Source organism: Bufo gargarizans, unplaced genomic scaffold, assembly GCF_014858855.1.
Source record: "Bufo gargarizans isolate SCDJY-AF-19 unplaced genomic scaffold, ASM1485885v1 original_scaffold_2202_pilon, whole genome shotgun sequence".
Classification (NCBI taxonomy): Eukaryota; Metazoa; Chordata; class Amphibia; order Anura; family Bufonidae; genus Bufo; species Bufo gargarizans.
In genome coordinates this window covers 267,118-282,135 of record NW_025334685.1, presented here as the reverse complement: position 1 = coordinate 282,135, position 15,018 = coordinate 267,118, and the positions used below count along the sequence as shown (strand labels likewise).

At 51.3% G+C, this 15,018-nt stretch overlaps 1 protein-coding gene across 1 annotated transcript in view; it reads left to right on the top strand.

Moving 5' to 3' along the window:
• The first annotated feature begins 415 nt into the window (after nt 1-415).
• The window catches only part of HARS1 (histidyl-tRNA synthetase 1), a 125,913-nt gene continuing 111,310 nt past the window's right edge, over nt 416-15,018 (top strand). Inside the window, exons 1-2 of the mRNA XM_044274989.1 lie at nt 416-568; nt 3,108-3,197. Of these exons, the coding sequence (XP_044130924.1) occupies nt 479-568; nt 3,108-3,197 (180 nt within the window). The 5' untranslated portion in view covers nt 416-478. The remainder of the gene's footprint in view (nt 569-3,107; nt 3,198-15,018) is intronic.

Genomic DNA, 15,018 nt, shown 5'->3' with positions numbered 1-15,018 from the left:
CTGCAATTTGGCGCCCGGGGCAACGCCCAACCCCCCCCCCCCATCTTTTGCGGACCCATTGAAATGAATGGTTCTGTATACAGACCGTATACGGAATGCAATAAACGTTTGTGTGTGTGAGCCCTTGACTTCGGGGCAAACAAAAATATAATTGTGATAAAATTATAAAAACTTTCTCAAAGAGAAAAAAAAATGTCAGTGTTGCCCATAGCAACCAGTCAGCGCGCCTTTCATTTCAATAGAGCACTGTATGAAATGAAAGCTGTCCTGTGATTGGTTGCTCTTTTCATCACTGTAAAACCCTATTGAGTCCTGGTAATTACACATCAGAAGGTCTGAGGCAGCATGTAGATTATATTACAAGTGTTGTTATACGTCTCCATGTGAGGACGTCTATGGGCGGGGAGCCCTGGTGCCTGCACTTCCCCGGGACTGCGCATGCGCGGCTGACGGCGCCGGCTTCTTGTGTGCTGTAAGCATGGCGGATAGAGCTGGGCTGGAGCAGGCGGTAGCGCAGCAGGGAGAGAAGGTGCGGAAACTGAAACAAGAAAAGGCCAGCTCGGAGCAGGTGAGCCCGGGGAGGGAGGAAATAGGCTGGTGGTGTGAAGGCGGCCATAGTCTGCCTGCTGTACTGGTTATGGCCTTGTCACCGCTGGTGTGTGTCTGTCTGTGGCATCCTGTCACCCTGGGTGTAGCAGGTCTGTGGTGCTGAGCCCCATTTCTGCTGTGCTTCCTCGTGGTACAGTGTGTATGACTGGAGTCAGCATGGATGTGGTGTGAGGCGATAAAACCGCTCAGTGAAGTAGCTCTGTCTGTACAGAGACATAGACGTATCATACGGTATGGGGCCCATTGACTTCACTGCAAGTAGAAGAGCAATCTCATATTAAATCCACAGAAGGATTTCCAATTGTCACATGTGATCCTGGAGAATCCCTTTAAAGAGCACCTGACCTGTTTTATAAACTGCACGCATTGTCCTCTTCTATTCTCATCACTCTCTGTTGTGCCATTCTTTTATTATTCCTGCTAGAAGCTATGACTGAATTGCTTGTAGCTTACAATGAAGCTCCAAATGGGTATTACCAGTTGGGGTGTATATCTTTGTGCTGTCAGTGTCATAGTATGCAGGGACCCCCCCAGCTGGTAACATCCATCGGGAGTTTCATTGGAAGCCACTAGCAATTCATTTATAATTTCTAAAAGGAATAATAAAGGAATGACACATCATAGAGTCATAAGAATGACCCTGGCAGTGGTTACTAAAATTGACAAGTCAAGAGAGTTGACAGGTCCTCCTTATAAGGGCCCATTCACAGGACTGTAGTGCCGTGTTGGGTTCCACAAACAGCCACTCCGCAAAACACGTGTTCCACAAGATATGGCGAAAGATAGGGCACCGTCCCAGAAACAGAGGGGCTTATGGGTCCGTGCCTGCGCACTGCAAAAGATAGGACATGTCCTATCTTTCGCCATATCTTGTCAGCACCGTGATGTGGAGTTGACTTGGCGTGGTGGCACTACAGTATTGTGAATGGCTTACCAGTCTGACTTCAGGAAGCACGCTCGGCACAGAGGTTCGTTGGACAACTGCGTGACCCCCGAAGTATTGGCATTGGCACCAGTGAGGATTTCAGTGACACTGTCCACCAGTTCAGACGGCGTTTGTGCCACGTTATGTGTATACCGGTGCTGCACGCTCCAGAGTCTGGCCGTCTGAGGAAAGCCCTGTGCAGTATCCGTCCAGGAGACTGCTGTAATCCAGAGCTCCTGTTTCATCATCCTCTTGACTCTGAGACCTATTAATGCAGCCAGCATCCACCGCACAGAAGTAGTCATTATCTCTTTAATACAGCTTTAAGGAAATGGCCCTTTTATGAGGGTGTCTGTGGGTGTATTCAGTGTTGGCTACGTGTGTATTCCTTTGTGAGTGAGGATATTTCCCGGCCTGAGCTCTGCTCCTGTGACGTGAACCTGCACCGCTATAATAAGGCCTTGTTCACATTTCCATTTTTCATGGGTATGGGTCAGACATGCACTATTTGGGTCCAGGGTGTGGTCCTGACATGTCAATTGAAGTCTAGGGGTCTGTGAAAAACCACTGACTCAATAAGGATGGCATCCGTGTTCTGTCAGTGTTTCATGGACCATCGGAAGGAGATGCCCTGAAATGAATTTTCGGGTGAACACCATCCGCACAACACATATGAAACCCGGAGGGCAAAAAAAAAAAGGACCAGACACAGAATCTTCACTAATGAAACGCGGATGACTTTTCCATGGACCTGAAGTGGACACACACATGTAACGCTACTTTCACTCTTGCGTTCAGAGCGGATCAACTTCAAACGGATCCGCCCCCATTGACTTACATTGTAAGTCTGGACGGATCCGTTTGGCTCGGCACGGCCAGGCGGACACCCGAATGCTGCAAGCAGCGTTCTGGTGTCCGCCTGCTAAGCGGGGGACAAACGGTGCCAGACTGATGCATTCTGAGCGGATCTGCATCCACTCAGAATGTATTAGGGCAGTACGGATGCGTTCGGGGCCACTTGTGAGAGCCTTCAAACGGAACTCACAAGCGAAGCCCCGAACGCTAGTGTGAAAGTAGCCTAAACAAGGCCTGATTTATAACCTTCTGAACTCTTATCACACAATGCCATGATGATAATGGTTCAGTAGATCGGCAACAAAGCTGGAATTCACAGCATTATAAATGATTACAGTGCTGTAAGGTTCAGGCAGAGAAATCTCTGTGTATACTGGAATGAACGCGCTCGTATGAAACTAGCCTTGCACGTAGACGTGAGGTGCTTTCCATCCATCTCATCTAGCTACTTCTGAAGGACAAAGCTCTCTAAAGTATAAAACTGACCCAGTGGGGAATGCTACAGGGTAGTAGTGGTGGGACAGTAGGAGAGCCTCACCTGCATGTGCGGGCCGTCCTGCCTCCTCAACAGCATCTCAAGCCATCAGATTCAATAGTCAGGTGGGAAGGTCGGAGTGCTCCAAAAACTGAGGCTTTAGGCCTCTTTCACATGGATTGATGTATTGGATCCAATGTACATGGATTGATGTATTATCAGTAATGACTATTTTCTTGTTAGATTGCAGAAGAAGTTGCAAAACTCTTGGAGCTAAAGGCACAGTTGGGCCCAGATGATGGAAAACACAAGTTCGTTCTCAAGACCCCTAAGGTAAAATATTCAGAATACTGCAGATTTATTGTAAGTAACAAAGCAAAAAAATGAAGCCTTTCAGGACGCAGCCTATTTTCCTTCCCACCTTCTAAGAGCTGTGATTTATGAGGGCTTTTTGTATATTGTAGGGGTACCACATAATTAAATTTTCTCGCCCATTTTCCTTGGGGGACACAGACCTTGGGTATAGCTCAGCTCCCTAGGAGGCGTGACACTAAGTAAAACTGTTAAGCCCCTCCTCCATCAGCTATACCCTCAGCCTGGAGATAGAGGCTACCAGTTTTAGCTTAGTGTCCAAGGAGGCAAGACACTCCCTGCTACTGCAGGGCTGTTTTCTCCTTGTTATTTTTACTTTTTCTTCTAATTTTGTTATTTTATTTTTTTCCTAGGGATACCAGAGACGCATTAGACCTCTCTGCTCTCCCGGGGTTGAGCTGCGCCAGTGCCAACTTATCTGCACTGCTGCCTCCCCCACAGAAGCAATAGGAGGATCTGGGCAGCAATGGCTCCCCTACATCCCGCCAGCTAGGGGGTCGCCCGCACGCCAAGCCCCTCTTCCAGCTTCCTGCCACTGCGGTGCCAGTGGCTGAAGGGGCGACCCTGCTGGAAAGGACTGAGGGTGAAGACGTCGGACGGTGAGATGGCTATTCCAGCCCATACCCCGTCCCTATCTGCAGCATCTACCCCTCTGGGTAAGGGGGGCACCCGTGGTCGCTCATTCTGAGCGCTCATCTGCAGGACAATGCAGCACAGCAGCATCCTCAGCACCCCCACGCCGTTCCCCCCCACGCTGCTATCTTTCTCTCCCCCCCCCCCTCCCCCTCATTCGGGGCTGACTCCATTTTTTCTCTTCTCTCTCTCCCCCTTCCCGCCGAGACCGGGGGCGGGGCTTAGCGGTCCCGGCAGGGGGCGGGGCTTACACGCGCGTCATTTTGGGGGCGGAGCTACGTTCTCCTTCACAGGAGACATTTCACGCGCTGGAGGGGGCGGAGCTTGTTCCCCGCGCTTTCTGCTGAGGTTTCCCGCGCTTCCTCACTCCTGACAGGAAGCTGGGACACGGTGGGGGACTCTAACCTCCTGTGTACATCGCTCGGCTTCTGTGGGCGCTCTCTGCTGCTCTCTGCTGCTCACTGCTGTTCATTGCTTCTCTGCTGCTGCTGATCTGGGCCATCTCCTGACGTTCTTCTGAGGCACTGGTAGGACAGTTAACCCTCTCCTAACCCTCCTGGTCATAGCTGCTATAACCCTTTGTGGTCTCTATATTAGAGTACAACCACACTTCAGCATGTCAGATCCCACAGGTGCCCCCAAACCCTGGTACCATGCCTGTACCGCCTGTAAGGAACTTTTTCCGCGTGGGCAATCTGAGCCGCATTGCCTTGCATGTCAGGCCCCGGTGCAGGGCCCGCTTCCCGCTGCGCCCCCCGGTGCCTCTGAACCCCCTGACTGGGCTAGGTCTCTGTCTCAGGCGGTGGAAAGCCTTACACACGTAGTGGGCCGTCTCGTGGATAGACCGCCTCTCCCGCAGGCTGCCACAATCCCTGTCGCACCCGCTGGGACTACCGTTTCTGCCGCCCCCACTGGTTCCCTGCCTCCCAGCGAATCTTCCAGGGCCCGGCATACTCAGAAACGTTCAAGGGTTGAGCGCACATCTTCTCCAGATGCTTCGCTCTCTCCGCCATGCGTGCGAGCTCAGTCAAGTCTATCCTCTCAAAGGGAGAACTGGCGGATTCGGAGGTGGACATGGACTCAGAGCTTCCGTCCAAATTGGCGTCCGCGGTGGGGCATCTTGTCACTAGCATCCGTGATACCTTTCAGCTACACGATGACCCCCCCCCCCCAGCTCTGAACAGGCCGGCGTGTCCTTTCTCCGCCCCAAACAGGCCTCCAAGGTTTTTCCCATACACGCTGATTTTTCTTCTGTGGTATCCAAGGCTTGGACTCGGCCTAACGTCCGCTTTATTACACCCAAAAAGCTGGACATTTGTTATCCCTTTCCAGCGGATTCTGTGACCACGTGGACATCCCCGCCTAAGGTTGATCCTCCCGTGGCTCGCCTGTCCAAAAGCACTACTATTCCTGTACAGGACGGATCTTCCCTCCAGTCTGTTGAGGACCGTCGTACGGAATCCCTCTCCAAGGCCATATTTACTGCCTCTGGTTCGGCCCTTAGACCGGTCTTTGCCTCCGCCTGGGTTGGCAAAGCGGTCTCTGAATGGGGTTTGCAACTGGAACGGGAGTTAGGGTCGGTCGTCCCTGTTCAGGACCTCCGTTCCTTAGCCCAACTAATTGTTCAGGCCGGAAAATTCGTCTGTGAGGCCTCCCTTGATGCGGGTGCCCTCATTGCCCGTTCCTCTGCCCTGGCAGTTTCTGTCAGGAGGGAACTCTGGCTGAAGGTTTGGGCGGCGGACGCCGCTTCCAAACGCTCTTTGGCCGGCCTACCATTCACGGGTTCCCGCCTGTTCGGAACCCGTCTGGACGAACTTATATCAGAGGCCACGGGTGGGAAGAGTACTCACCTCCCCCAGTCCAGGCCAATGGGCGCCCCCCGTGGTCGCGCTGGTTCGTCCCGTTTTCGGTCCTTTCGCAAGCCCACCGGGTCTAGACCCGCGGCCAGTTCTTCTTCCTCTGGCCCAGCCCAGGATAGACGCAAGAAGCCGTTTTTTCGGACGCAACCTACCTGGCGCAAGTCCCAGCCTGCACGGGCTCCCACAGGCCAGCAGCCCTCTGCCTGAAGGTGCGCCCCCACCCACCCGGGTGGGGGGCCGCCTTCTCCTATTCAGGAACGTATGGCGGGCCCACATCTCAGACGCATGGGCGCTCGAGATTGTATCTTGCGGATACAAAATCGAATTTGCGTCCATTCCGCCAGACCGTTTCTTCCGATCCCGTCCTCCGCGAGATCCCGTACGAGTGGCCGCCTTCTTCGCGGCCATTCACTCTCTAATGGACAAGGGTGTCGTCGCCTCCGACGGAAAGGTTCAGGGGGTTCTACTCGAACCTCTTTGTGGTTCCCAAGAAGGAAGGCTCAGTGCGTCCGATCTTGGACCTAAAACGCCTGAACCGTTTTCTCCGACTGCAGAGATTCCGGATGGAGTCTCTCAGGTCCGCAGTGGCCTCCCTGGAAAGAGGGGATTTCATGGCCTCAATCGACATTCAGGATGCATACCTCCACGTTCCGGTTGCTCCATGTCATCACCGCTTCCTGCGCTTCGCGGTGGGGGACGATCACTTCCAATTCGTCGCCCTTCCCTTTGGTCTGGCGACGGCTCCTCGAGTGTTCACCAAGGTCCTGGCCCCTGTCTTGGCCCTTCTACGTTCAAGAAGTGTTTTTCTTCTCCCATACTTGGACGACATCCTGGTCAAGGCACCCTCCTTCTCTCAGACATCCCGCAGTGTGGAACTCACTCTGGAGACCCTGACGCGGTTCGGTTGGATTATCAACCACCCCAAATCTTCCCTTACCCCCTCCAGACGGCTGATCTTCCTGGGGATGCTCCTGGATACAGAGTTGGCGGAGGTCCGCCTTCCGTCGGACAAGCGTCTGGCCCTTCGCGGGTCGGTTCGCAGTCTCCTCCGTCATCACCGCCCTTCCCTCAGATCCAGCATGCGGTTGTTGGGAAAGATGGTTGCCTGTTTCGAAGCGGTGCCGTTCGCACAATTCCGATCCCGCACCTTTCAGAGGGCAATTCTGTCGGCCTGGGACAAATCACCGAGGAGTCTGGACAGGACCTTTCTTCTGCCTCCCCTGGCTCGGGCTTCCCTCGGCTGGTGGTTGCATATCCCTCTAAGGGGGAAGTCCTTCCTTCCACTGAACTGGCTGGTGATTACCACAGAGGCCAGCTTACGGGGGTGGGGGGGGGGGTTTCCCTCCCCGGTCCGTCCAGGGCGTTTGGTCTCTATCGGAGTCCAGACTTCCAATCAATATTCTGGAACTGAGGGCGATTCTTCTGTCCCTCAGACACTGGACCCATCTGCTGAGGGGCCACCCTGTTCGGATCCAATCGGACAATGCCACGGCTGTGGCATACATAAACCATCAGGGAGGCAGCGCTGCAGCGATGCAAGAGGTGACCCTCATTCTCCTCTGGGCGGAGACGCACGTGCCGGCCTTATCTGCGATTTACATCCCGGGGGTGGACAACTGGGCGGCGGATTTCCTCAGCCGGTCCACCATCGACCCGGGAGAATGGTCCCTGCACCCAGAGGTGTTCGAAGCCCTTTGTCTTCGCTGGGGTCGCCCCGACGTGGACCTCATGGCCTCCAAATTCAACCACAAGGTCCCCCTATACCTGGCCAGGGCACGGGACCCGAAGGCATACGGCGCCGACGCGCTCGTCCTTCCGTGGCGCGAATTCTCCCTTCTGTACGTCTTTCCTCCTTTTCCCCTCCTGCCACGGGTTCTTCGGAGGATCGCGGCAGAGGGCGTCCCCGCGATTCTAATCGCCCCGGATTGGCCCCGCCGGTCTTGGTACGCCGACCTAATGTTGCTGTTGGCAGACGCACCGTGGCCACTGCCCTCCAGGGAAGACCTTCTCTCTCAGGGACCGATCTTCCACGAGCATTTAGGCTCGCTACGTTTGACGGCGTGGCTATTGAGACCGCCGTCTTAACGCGACGGGGTTTCTCCGCGGACGTAGTCCGCACCATGATCCGGGCTCGTAAGCCCGTATCCTCTAGGATCTACTATCGGGTTTGGAGGTCCTATCTGGGGTTCTGTGAGTCCCGGAGCATCCCACCTCTCCGGTTTTCTCTTCCCACAATCCTGTCCTTCCTCCAGTCGGGTCTGGACCTGGGGCTGTGCCTCAGTTCTCTGAAGGGTCAGATTTCGGCGCTGTCTATTCTTCTCCAGCGTCCCCTGGCCCCTCTAGGGCCAATTAAGACCTTCTTACAAGGAGTGGCTCACTCTGTTCCGCCGTACCGCCCTCCAGTTCCTTCCTGGGACCTGAATGTGGTGCTCTCGGCGCTCCAATCAGCCCCCTTCGAGCCTTTACGGGAGGTCTCCCTTCGCCTTCTGTCCTGCAAGGTCATCTTTCTTGTGGCCGTCACGTCTCTCCGACGGGTGTCGGAGTTAGCGGCTCTTTCTTGCTCCGAACCTTTCCTGATCTTCCACCAGGATAAGGTTGTGCTTCGGCCTGTCCCCCGACTTTCCTGCCAAAGGTGGTCTCCGCCTTTCACATCAATGAGGACATCGTCCTTCCGTCGCTCTGTCCCTCTCCTTCCCACCCCAGAGAACGGGAACTGCACCGTCTGGATGTGGTCAGGGCGTTGAGGATTTACTTGGAGGTCACCGGGTCCTTTCGGCGCACGGACTCCCTGTTTGTGGTTCCGGAGGGTTCGCGCAGAGGGTTGGCGGTCTCCAAGGTGGCTATTGCCCGTTTCATTAAACTGGCGGTGTCTGAGGCTTATCGAGCCAAGGGCAGACCTCCGCCTTTCGGCGTCACTGCTCATTCCACCAGAGCAGTCGGAGCTTCCTGGGCGCAGAGGCATCGGGCCTCGGCTGAACAGTTGTGCAAAGCAGCCACTTGGTCCTCTCTGCACACTTTCACAAAGTTCTATAGGGTGCATACGCATCCATCAGCGGATGCTGCTTTGGGCCGCCTGGTTTTGCAGGCAGCGGTTTCCTGATGCTCTGGTGGTGTTCCGCCTTGGGTTTGTGGTCCCTCCCTTCTTGGACTGCTCTTGAACGTCCCAAGGTCTGTGTCCCCCAAGGAAAATGGGCGAGAAAAGGAGATTTTTTGTATAACTTACCAGTTAAATCTCTTTCTCGCTCTTCCTTGGGGGACACAGCACCCACCCTTCTGTGTTTGGTTACAGGGTTATGGTCTGGCGCCCCGTTGGGTTGCTGGCTGGTTGTTTCCGTTATTGGTTGTTATCCTTTCACTACTTGGACACGCAACTGGTAGCCTCTATCTCCAGGCTGAGGGTATAGCTGATGGAGGAGGGGCTTAACAGTTTTACTTAGTGTCACGCCTCCTAGGGAGCTGAGCTATACCCAAGGTCTGTGTCCCCCAAGGAAGAGCGAGAAAGAGATTTAAGGCTACTTTCACACTAGCGTTCGGGCGGATCCGTTCTGAACGGATCCGCCCATAATAATGCAGACGGAGGCTCCGTTCAGAACGGATCCGTCTGCATTATATTAGCTAAAAAAAGCTAAGTGTGAAAATAGCCTGGGACGGATCCGTCCAGACTTTCAATGTAAAGTCAATGGGGGACGGATCCGCTTGAAGATTGAGCCACATTGTGGCATCTTCAAACGGATCCGTCCCCATTGACTTACATTGTAAGTCTGGACGGATCCGCACGCCTCCGAACGGCCAGGCGGACACCCCAACGCTGCAAGCAGCGTTCAGCTGTCCGCCGGTCCGTGCGGAGGCGAGCGGAGCGGAGGCTGAACGCCACCAGACTGATGCAGTCTGAGCGGATCCGCCTCCATTCAGACTGCATCAGGGCTGGACGGCTGCGTTCGGGTCCGCTCGTGAGCTCCTTCAAACGGAGCTCACGAACGGAAACCCGAACGCTAGTGTGAAAGCAGCCATTTAACTGGTAAGTTATACAAAAATCTCCTTTTTCTGGGTCTCAGTACAATATAGTTTTTGTTTCACTACTTTTGTTTGACCCTGAAAAATAAGATTTTTGTACTTGCCGTAAAATCCCTTTCTCGTTCAATTCATTGGAGGACACAGATCCCAACCTTTTGTTTTCACTTCTTTTCCTGTCACCGGGCTGCTGTTCTCGTTTATTTTCCCGGTCCAGGACATGTTGCTTCTTCGCTTTTGTTTCTCTCTCCTACTGCTATTGGTACAAACTGATTAGCCTAGTGGCTGTGGAGAGGGTATAGCCCACCTGGGCGAAGCCAACCTTTTTGAGATCTAGTGTCACCTCCTAGTTGTAGCTATGAATTGAGCGAGAAAGGCATTTTATGGTAAGTACATAAATCTATTATTTTTGTTTCTATTATGGTGTCCACTGCAAATGATAAATATTTGTATATTGTAATAGTTTGGGCTTTTTTTGAAATGGTGATTAAAATTTTTGTATATATGTAAAACTGGCAAAGGAGGTGATTTGCCATAGTAATTGATTGGGGCCCCACAATTTTAATGCTGAACCTCTGATGGGAGGACAGAAGGAGCCCCTCCCTCTGTTTAACTGCCTTGATTTCAGCGGCCTTTATTGACAACTATATCTGAGGGGTTAAACGGGTCATCCAGGTTGCTCCACAAAGCCATACGACGGCCACTTCCGGAATCGCGTACGTTGGCCTTGTGATCCTCTCTTGGCTTTAGAACTCACAGCAAGGGGGCGGAGCCTGGCTGCAGACCTAGCCGGACGCATGTAGGAGAGCTCTCCTACCTATCACCCTGCTAACTGGTAAATTTAGCGATCCAAACTACTCCAGAATGGGAAAAGTCAGCAAATATATGCCCAGTGAGAAGCCAGAAGCCTGCAAACCGGAGCGCAGGGTCTCCAACATGGAGAAATACCTCAACAAAAAATCGCCAGCTCCTGCACCGGCCGGTCCTAAGATGGCGCCGCCGGAAGAAGATGACTGGGGCAGAGAATCGGAGGGAGAGGAGGAAGCAAGCCTTGAGGCAGGCCCTGCACCACAAAGCCCTGCTCCGATATCCAGAAAATTCATACAGCAGGCGTTATCAGCGGCCCTTACCCCTGTTATACAGGACCTGCAAGAAATAAAGGCAGATCTAAAACACATCGGCGAGAGGGTGGAAACGCTGGAAAACAACCAGTCGGCCATCACGAATTTCATTAGAGCAGCAAGCGACAACACCATGGCTCTGGCAGCCTCGCTAGATACTGCATACTCGCTTATTGAGGACCAGGAGAATAGGAATAGGAGGAAGAACCTCCGGATCCGTGGCCTGCCTGAAAGCATACCTCATGAAAGCTTACCAGAAGCTGCCGGCGCCATTTTCTCCTCACTCCTGGGAAGTTCCAGTGCGGCCGATATTCAAATAGAACTCACAGCAAATGCGCGCATCTGAATCTCCCGTTGGCACTGGGGCAATAGATTCAGGCTCATGCATGCGCTGCAGGTTCTGACACCAGGCTAGGATCACCTGCCCAATGTACGGCACGGATCCCGGAAGTGGCTGCTGCACAGGATCACTGCGCAACCCAGATCCTGTTTATCATGGCTAGGTGACAGGCGTATTGCACAACCAGCACCCATCACTAGAACATAGATATTGATTATCTATCCTCATCAGTATCAGATTGGTGGGAGTCCGACTCTCGATGCTCTCAACGATCAGCTGTTTGGGGAAAGTGCTGACTCAGGATACAATGTAGCAGACATATATAGCAGACATATATAGTGAAAAATTGGAAAGCATGAATGTGCATGGACATAATGATTTAACTAATAAGATCACTAGAATAAGAATGTGAACTGCAGCAATGCCAGGACATTATACAGACCTCACTAAAGTCAGTAGGGTCTGTTGGAATTTGCCAATATGGAAACTGTTCAAATAGTTATCCCCAATGCTGGGGATAGGGTATAACGTGTTACATCTGGAATACCCCTTTGTTTCCTTCTTGTGTACACACTTATTATAAAGTAATGTTTTTCAGCAATGGCAACATTTTTTTGACGTTTAAAAGGTTATTCCAGCTTTGATCCAACACTGTCCTCACTCCAGTCTTGTAAACTTCTGCTGGGCAGGGGGTCATGTATGCCCCTGCAGCTAGTAACTGGCCACAGAGGTTATGTTTCCTGACTGCAAGTGACCACAGTGACGTGCCACTCGGGGACACATTACTGCTGCAGCGGTGCACCTGACCCCCCCTACCCGCAATAATTGTTCCTGTGGGGAGTGAAGAATGTGTTGGTCTCGACAGAGCCTGAAGTGAGGTGCAGGGAGCAGGTAAGTATGCTTCCCTCCACTATACTGTCGGGGAGAGAAGGGGAATTTGAAAACTAAAAAGAACCCTTTACTATCCTTTACAAGTGAATATGCATTACATGTTGGCTGTTATTTTGGTGGTAATTTAGAGGGCCCTGTTTTCCATTTTCACTTCATGACTTTTCAGTATGAGTGTCCACAAAGTGTATTTCTTAATCTGAAAATAAAGTCCCTGTATCAGGAGACGGGCATCCAATGGGTGCTGCTTCACTGGCTGCCTGCGGAGAGGCAGGACCTATCTGTAACTGCTCACCCCAGATGACAGCAGGTTGCATCTCCCAAGCTCTAGTAGACTGCATAGCTTGCAATTTTGCAAAGGAAAAGCAGGATCTAACTGGCGTTGTTACGAATCCAGTAAATCTGTAATTATAATAATGTATTCAATGGGGAAAAGGTTGTATAGATCTCAAACACGTTGTACATTTTACTACATGTAATATTTATGATTGTGGATTTACTGGATTAGTGACAGTCCTGTTGGATCCTGCTTTTCTCTTCCATTGGTTGATGGCTTTTGGATTTGTCCTCTGAAGGGTTTGCACACTGGAGCAGGGCCATATTCACTAGAGGAGTGAAACATTTCGAGTAGATTCACATTCTCTGCTAATATTATTTGAGGGTTTTGCAGTATGAATTACTTTCTCTGTTTTAATGTTGGAAAAATGGGATGCTAATGGAAGCAAGTCTCATGGAGGCCAGTGGATGACTATGGATTCTGTACAGGATACGTTTGATTCCTTTTTTTTCCTTGCCATCAGATGTTTCAACAGGATAGCCAAACGTATCCGATTTGCTTCTATCCTAAACACTTCCTACATGCCATGGCTGCAGTACAGAAGCAAGAAGCAACTGATCCGTCATATTTTGAGCATCAGTTATGCCGGGTTTGCGTTATTTCTACCAGACATCAGGTATTTTTGATGGGATAAAAAGTCCTGCCCTTCTGTCAAGAATACCTGATGTCTGGTAGAATTGATGCAAACTGAGCACAACTGATGCTCAAAATAATTCTGCATTCACATGACCATATCCGCAGATTTTGGATCCGGTCTGCACTCAATTGTAAAAATGACTATTCTTGTCTTGAAAACGAACAGGACATGTTCTATAATTTAGACACGCGTATCGCCATCTCTATAACATTTCATCCAACAATAAGGAACTCCCCGCACTGTCTCTCACCCAAGTGTATGCACTTGCGGACGATTGTAGCTGTCAGCTGAGCCCAGCTGGAGTAAACTGTTCACCTGAGAGATGCACACCATGCGGCAAGTCGCTCCAAAGGGAGAGATCACTAGATGGAAAATAGAGGTAGATAGTGCAGACTGAGAGCTGACAGCATGTGGAGCTTATGGAATAATTCCGGGGAGATTCAGGACTGGGTAGGAGACATCTTTGAGGTAATGGTGAGTCTCTGAGGCCTCTGCCTTATTGCTGGATGAAACGTTATAGAGCCGGTGATACGTGTGTCTTTATTGGTATAGTGTGAATAGGAACTTTTGGACTTGCTCCAGGTTTCTCTGTGCTCTGCTTTGTCTATGCAGTTAGGGGCCCATCTACATTTTATATTTATAATAAGTTTTATAACAGGGATCGGCAACCTTCAACACTTCAGCTGTTGTGAAACTACAATTCCAGCATGCTCCATTAATTTCTGTGGGAGTTCTGAGAGGAGCAAGCATCCATACATAGTAACATACATAGTTTATAAGGCCAAAAAAAATACAACTCTCCATCCAGTTTGGCCTGTTATCCTGCAAGTTGATCCAGAGGAAGGCAAAAAATAAATAAAAAACACCCTGTGAGGTAGGAGCCAATTTTCCCCACTAAATGGGGGGAAAAAATTCCTTCCTTACGCCAATCAGGCAATCGGAATAACTCCCTGGAATGATCTCTAGTAGCTGTAGCCTATAATATTACACTCCAGAAATACATTCAGGTCCCTTTTGAACTCTCTTAGTGAATTCACCATTACCACCTCATCAGGCAGAGATTTCCGTAGTCTCACTACTCTTACCGTAAAGAATACTCTATGTTTGTGTACAAACCTTCTTTCCTCCAGACGCAGAGGATGTCCCCTAGTCACAGATCCTACGGCTCCTGAGGCAACAGCGCTCTGTTTACGTCACTGGGCTCAGCACCTGCCCAGTGACACTATTGAGGTGGCTGCCCTCAGGAGCTATAGGATCGGACAGGCTCAGGCAGTTGGCGATACTGCGGCTACGCGAGATTTCATGTGCAAGAAGGATGAAGCAAGGTTCGTATGTTAAATAAATTATACGACGTAGCGGAGGGGACAGCACCGTTCAGCTCGGCTGTGGGAGGAAATTTATTTATGAGGAGGCGTACTGGGCTTGAAATTAAGGCCGGCTGGGTACTGCAGGGGGGTGTTTCTGGGCTCTAGAGGAGAGGAATAACGCCCCTCTGGGCACCTTGAAGGTTCATTAGCATAAATGAAAAATCGCTCTTTTTTTTAAATCTAAATGACAACATGAATACAAGAAAGAAGACCCTTCCTGGAATGAAGGTAGTTTATTGAACATTGCAATGGTAACGGCTTAACCACCTCCCGACCGCTGTACGCAGATATGCGTCCGGGAGGTGGTTGCTTTACTCCTCCTGGACGCATATACGCGTCATCTCGCGAGACGCGAGATTTCCTGTGAACGCGCGCGCTCACAGGAACGGAAGGTAAGCGAGTGGATCTCCAGCCTGCCAGTGGCGATCGAATTTTTTTAACCCCTAACAGGTATATTAGACGCTGTTTTGATAACTGCGTCTAATATACCTCCTACCTGGTCCTCTGGTGGTCCCTTTTGTTAGGATCGACCACCAGAGGACACAGGTAGGTCAGTAAAGTCGCACCAAACACTACACTACACCCCCCC